Consider the following 6,916-nt stretch of genomic DNA (forward strand, 5'->3'; position numbering starts at 1 on the left):
GTATCACTATTCTATTCAAACCATTTGAATATACTCCATGAATATAAAGTAATTGTAAACTTTGAAAAGTCCAATGTTAAGTACATACTTAATGGTGTCATAAGAAACTACTATGAACTGTATCACTATTCTATTCAAACCATTTGAATATACTCCATGAATATAAAGTAATTGTAAAGTTTGAAAAGTCCAATGTTAAGTACATACTTAATGGTGTCATAAGAAACTACTATGAACTGTATCACTATTCTATTCAAACCATTTGAATATACTCCATGAATATAAAGTAATTGTAAAGTTTGAAAAGTCCAATGTTAAGTACATACTTAATGGTGTCATAAGAAACTACTATGAACTGTATCACTATTCTATTCAAACCATTTGAATATATTCAATGAATATAAAGTAATTGTAAAGTTTGAAAAGTCCAATGTTAAGTACATACTTAATGGTGTCATAAGAAACTACTATGAACTGTATCACTATTCTATTCAAACCATTTGAATATATTCAATGAATATAAAGTAATTGTAGAGGATCTTCCATAAATACAAAAACTGGCATTTTTTATGACCTACATATCAAACACAGTGTTGTGCATGAGCTAAATTACTCCAATAACTTTAAACTATTAATAACATACAGTTTGCCATGTGGGTTATTTTGGTTGCATGACACACTATGTGTATCTTGATTGTTTTAGACAAGCTAGAATGAAATTATTTGTGGAGATCTGAAAAGGAAGAGATTAAAATCATATGAAAATGTTTGTTTTAGAAACTCAGGAAATTATTTTGATTTGAGCAGCAATGTTTATAAAGGAAAGAAATATTTCAGTTGCAACAAGTTTTGTTGGCTTTCATTAACTGGAACAACCAAGATTTGCTGTTCTAGTTGTAATACATATACACTAATGTAGATTTTGCTAATACACTATTTTCTATGTTTTTTAAGAGAAAGATATATAAACTTGTTCTTGTAAACTGTAATATATTTAATCTGTTAATTAATGTTTAGATAATAATTGTAATAATGATTACACAAAAATATTTAAAAAATATATTCATTACATATACTAAAAAGCTGTTTCTAGAACAAGACTATCCATGGTTTAACACCTGTGACATGCATATTGGTCTAGTCAAACAATTATCACACCTCATTATCACGTACATGTAGATCAATTGTGAAAAGACTTCACCCTGGTTGAGAAATCTGTTCAGATAACAAAATTTACATTTATGTATTTAATAGTATTTTAAATTAAAGTAAATCCAAAAGAATTTTATGTAAGTGTCAGTAATCACACGAGCCCAACAGTTCAGGTTCCTGAGAAACATATTGCAGGTAAGAGAAAATCCATATAGGTGTTAAGGATTTTAGGAGTTGTTCATAGATACAAGTATAAGTATCTTATATCGAGATAAGTGTTTATACTGTAGGTAGTGTAACATTTCAAGTTTCTATGATAAACTGTCATCTTGGGGGTAATGAACATAAGTTTTATGAAATTTATTAACAGATTAATATAATGGTTTATGAATTATAATTGTGTTTCGTCTTATATGAGAATGTCAACAGTGGTTAGAATGTTTACTTTCATTTTTCCTGTTAGTTCTCATAACATGTATTATTGGGCATGAAAGTTTGGTATTATTTTTGCACATCTAAAGTTGATGATGCTTAAAAACATTTGTTTTATTAAAAATGTGTAATATCTTAATCGATATTTCTAAAATCAAATTATTTGGATTATTATTGTTCCAAAATTTTGCACAGACTATGTTTTGTCTTAACCCGCATTAGACATTTTTGGTAAAAGATAAGCAAAAATGTAATTTTATTGCTCTATACCTAACCAGCCTACTGGAAACAAGTTAACATTTCAAGATGTTATATTAAATGTTGCAACACATGTTAGCCTAATGAAAACTGACTTGTGAAGACATGGACTGAATATTCCCAATGCTGTCTGCAGGGGCACAGACTACTATTATGAGTCAGGCATGTGCTGAGAGGTGCAGTATAATAAGATTAGTGGATGGTCGGTGGGCAGGTGTAGCCAAAGGAGTAGGGACACAGAAGATTATTGGTCGAATTCATCTGGGTAAGTAGTGTTAAAAACAATTATATTAGTTCTTGAATTTTTAAATTTAGGTTGAAGGGAATAATTTAAACTGAGGTTTTACAGTTTCTAAGTGAATACTCAAAGTAAATAAATATTATAACTTCTTCTCCCCAGATTGAAATACATTGTTGCTAGTTAAAAGTAGTCTGTATTATAACTTAAGCTTGAGTTATATATGTGTTATAAACAACTAATTTTTGTTTGTTACATCTTAAGTCTTGCCTTGAATCTTCTGAGACATTTACAAGTAATAGTTTTGTACTACTGGCAGTTGTGGTAGTGGAACATTCCACTTTCTCTAGCTCGGGCTACGGTAATACAAACTATCCCATATTTTCAGTGTATATGCTCTAGTGGACCCTTACTTCACAAATCAAATTTCATTAAGAAACACACGAGATAAAAAACCTCCAATTCTATTGAATTTCTTCCCATCTTTTTTCTTTGCACCAAAAATTTATTTCATAGCAAATATACTTAACTTTGATAGATTTTCTTCAAATTTGGTACACTGATAGATGTTTATAACCTAAAATTAGGTATCATATTTTGTGTCAAATAAGCTACATGTGCAAAGTTATTCAAGAAAGACAGCTCAAGTTGAAACAAAATTTTGTGCATGTGCATGTAAAAAGTCGCATAAACTATTAGTCTGAAATGTTTACCACAGTTTGATCTATGATTAAAAGTGGAATGTTTTCAGTTTCTTGTCATTCTGATTACAGACAGCTGTTTTTAAAAAGGAAAAACTACCACCATGTATTTTAAAGAATCTGGTTGGTCCTGTTAAGTATAGGTCTGTTCCACATAATATGGTTGCGAGCCTAAAGCTAATGTTAGTCACTATCAAGTTTCACTTTCTAATTTGCTGTGGTTTGTCTTGATGAACTAATCAAAAACACATTAGGTGTGAAAAAAAGGTGCGGCTAAATAAATAGTAAAAGTGCAATTTAAAGGAAAGAAATCAAAATTGGCAGCCAAACTGGTAGCTACACTTATACCATTTATAATAATTTTACAGAAATATTCATTTATTAGAAATACTTTTCTTTGTCTCAAAAATCTCAAATTTCATTTGTGTAACTTTTATAACCTCCTAAATAAATATAAAACTTTTTTCAGTAAAACTTTATATTTCATGTTACTTTCTCTATCTTATCTCTATAGAGGTTTGGTCGATTTGACCAATCTCTATTGGTTTATATTTCCAAAGATTGTTCTATGATCTTATACTTTAGGCACCAAAAAAATGCTTGACACCCTGTATTCAGGATCCCAAAATTAAATCATCATGAAAGCTTGCTGTGGTTAGCTTTACTGTCATACATGTAGAATATTAATCACAAAATAGTAACAATTTAAGATTAATTTGGACTGATAAAATTTATGTTCATTATGTTAGTAACTGTTAAAAAAGTACCATCTTTCAAAGAGCATTACTTTAATGTGTTATAATTTTCTGCTTATGAACTATGTAGTCATTGTACCAATTGTTTGTTACTTTTTGACATTAACAGACAACAGAATATAGATTCTAACATGGAAGCAGCTATGGAGTATCATCCAGAGAGTTTTGGGCAGGTAGTTATGTTGTATATCAACTGTAAGGTGAATGGTCATCCAGTGAGAGCCTTTATAGACTCAGGTGTGTACATTGATAAATATTCTTTCTAACAAATAAAATCAGTTAGTATTAATTTTTTTTTTACTTTAAATCTTTTGTACCTGGAAGCACAGTTCTAGTAGTTACTCATCCTACAATAAAATATTCATTATTAAATTGCTATACAACAGCATTAGAATTCAACATACAATGAACTTTAAAATTAAAATTATTTTATCTTAAGCATAAAATAAAGTAAATGATGTTATTTCTAAACAGTTATGACTCATGTAAAAAGATTTTTTTTAAATAAGTTTATAAATTGTGTCTAAAATTTATATTCATGCCATGATTGTATTCAAAAGGATATAAAAGGGAAATCTGAATCACTCATATTTTTTTAACCTTTGACAGAACAATCTTATACAGTACGTTAAACAATTTATATCTCACAGACAAATTTTATAGTGTATTATACAAACTTCCATTTAAAAGATTCAACATGTACTTAGCAGCAAGTGTCATGTATTCAACTTTAACATATGAAAACTGAGACATCAGCAAAGATAATTTAGTACACATATTTTTATTTGTTTGTAAACATACGTTTTAGAAAATCAGATTACATAAACAAAAATACCTTTGGTGTGGAAAAAAAAAGGTGCTAAAAAAAAGGATTGAGCATGTAATATAACCCTTTTGGTACGGGTAGGGGTCAGAGGGCATGTCATCATGTTTGTAGACTTGTATTCAAAATTTTATTGATCTAATATTTTATGAATATATGAAAATAAATTTGGTATCAATTTGTAGATTATAATTCAAATTTTAATATTATATATTAGTTAATTTTTGATTTAAGAGTTAATATTAAGACAAATTCCTAAATATCAATTTTTGTGTGTCATGTGGTATGTTGAATGCAGCATTGGTCCAAATTAGATGTTTCTGATGTCCAAATACTAAGTCTATAGTTTCATATGAATTAGATACTCAAATTACCAATATTGACAAGCTAGAATATAAAACAAGAACCTCCTGTCCTTAGTATTTTCTGAGATATTGTTATATTTAGTGAATCAAACAAGTTGGCCCTGCCCACCTCTTCCATCTTTGGAAATGCTTGTTTACATACATCTACTTTGCTCCATGATATGTTTATAATCAATCCAAAGCTTACAGTTTCTCCTACTTGGTTTTCTCAGCCTTTTCACCATAAAACCCATCTTTTTTGGTGTAGACTTGTAGAGAAAGGGTAAGATGAAATGATACTGGAAAAAAGATTATTTTTTTAGACCTAAATTAGAATGGAATTCTGTGCTATTGATATATTAATTTTTAATTTTTTTTGTTATTTCAAAATGTGTATATATATAAACCTAAAAAAATATATTTTGTTTTACGTACTCCATGTGCTGAAATCGACAAGGCTTAGCAGATTATGAAAAGTGTGTACACATTTTGGAAGAATAAGAGATCATTGTTTTCTATATTTCTTTGTTTAATGGTCTATGTTTTGAGAAGTATAACTGAAATTTAAAAAATTATTTGTAAATAGTAATAATATATAATGTATTACAACTGAAATGTGATTGTATTCTACAAAATACTGGTCCACTAGAACAAAGCTAAGACTTTTGCTCTTTGTAAAGGCCAGTTCTGTACTACTGAATATGGTAACATAAAGCTGCACGTGCCTGCGTACAATTTCTGTAACAGTCAGGCATGGCTGAATCTTCAATATAATAGAAATGATAGGTATATATATGGATGTATAATTTTATGAGATTTAAGGTGTTTAGAATGAACATTTCTGGTTTTGTGTTATGATTTGTAGTCATTCTAGAAGGAAAAAAAGCATAATTTAGATCTATTTCCTAATTTTTTATGGTGGTTACCCTTCAGAGAGGCAGTAGTCTGCAAGATTGATAATGTGCTTTTTAGAGTCACTCAACGAACCACCAAAATGTTTCTTAATAAGAATGTTTATGTTACGATCGTATTTTGTTTTTTCTGGTTTTCCATCCATTCATCAATTTTGGAATTGTAGTGGCACAAGGGAATCATGTCGAAAAATGAAAGAAATTTTATAATTTTTGACCACAGATTGCGATAATGAACTTTTACTTTAGAATATTGTTTTTGGTTTTCTGGAAGAAGAATTTGTACTTGGACATGGTCTAGAGTTTTGTGTACCTACTAACAATATCCAGAGAGAGAAGATCTGTGCAAGAACTCAGTTAACAGATGTTTCCGCACATAAAAGCTATCTTCATGATTAATTTATCTTGAGATTAAATTTTTTTATTATTGTTTAGTTTTTGTTATATTAAGAGTTAAAAGCTGATGAATATAGGAAGTTATGTTTCTAAATCATTGATGCTGAGACTATCAACGTCGCTTGCAATACATCGACATTGAGAATACTGAGATTTCTAGAAGGCCATACAATAAAGTGATAAAGATATAGTGTGAGATGAGCAAAAACAGCAGACAGACAATAGTAGAAGAGAGTAAAGTTATGGGCAAGGAAAAGTTTGGTGTGAAGTTAACTACCGTAGAAGTGATAGGCCTAATGTTCAACATTTTAGAGTAAGACTAACAATAGAAAAGGAGATAAGAAGAAGAATTATTCTGTCAAAGCATGGTTCTAAAGTGATTGAGTTAGCCAGAGTGCACTTCACTTTGACAAAAGGAACAGAGGATCTTCAGAAGAAAGAAGACTAAATGATTACAGTAATTCATGCCACAACTGTAAGTGAATCACAGAGAATACTACTACTAGCACAATAGAAATAAAGAAGATAGTTCGACTTGTCAACTGAAATTCTAAAGTAATTGAATAGGCCTAAGTGGACTTTTGACAAGAAGAAGAGAAATATATACACAATATTTATGATATGCCTATAATCTTTATAGTGTGAAAAATTTGTTGTACATACATTTAACCTGTTCCGAATATATATATTATTTTGAAAACAACTGAAGTGAGTGCTGTTTATTCATTGCTGAATTTATTGCTAACAAGTCACAGACACCTACTGTTGAAGAATCCTAAGCCTAACCCAGTATATATTTACACTATTAAGAAGTATAAGTAAAAGTATTTTATTTTGACAGTTGGTGAAAAGAATAAGGCTGGACAAAAGATCTTAGTTCTGCTGCACACAGACCACAACAAATTC

The 6,916-nt window shown here is 29.4% G+C and overlaps 1 protein-coding gene across 1 annotated transcript in view; it reads left to right on the top strand.

Moving 5' to 3' along the window:
• Window positions 1-6,916, top strand: part of LOC106471835 (protein DDI1 homolog 2-like) — a gene marked incomplete at its 3' end in the record, with an annotated part of 78,981 nt that overhangs the window by 57,778 nt on the left and 14,287 nt on the right. Inside the window, exon 6 of the mRNA XM_013932455.2 lies at window positions 3,646-3,773. Within this exon, the coding sequence (XP_013787909.2) occupies window positions 3,646-3,773 (128 nt within the window). The remainder of the gene's footprint in view (window positions 1-3,645; window positions 3,774-6,916) is intronic.

This window comes from Limulus polyphemus, unplaced genomic scaffold (assembly GCF_000517525.1).
Source record: "Limulus polyphemus unplaced genomic scaffold, Limulus_polyphemus-2.1.2 Scaffold4893, whole genome shotgun sequence".
NCBI classification, from domain to species: Eukaryota; Metazoa; Arthropoda; class Merostomata; order Xiphosura; family Limulidae; genus Limulus; species Limulus polyphemus.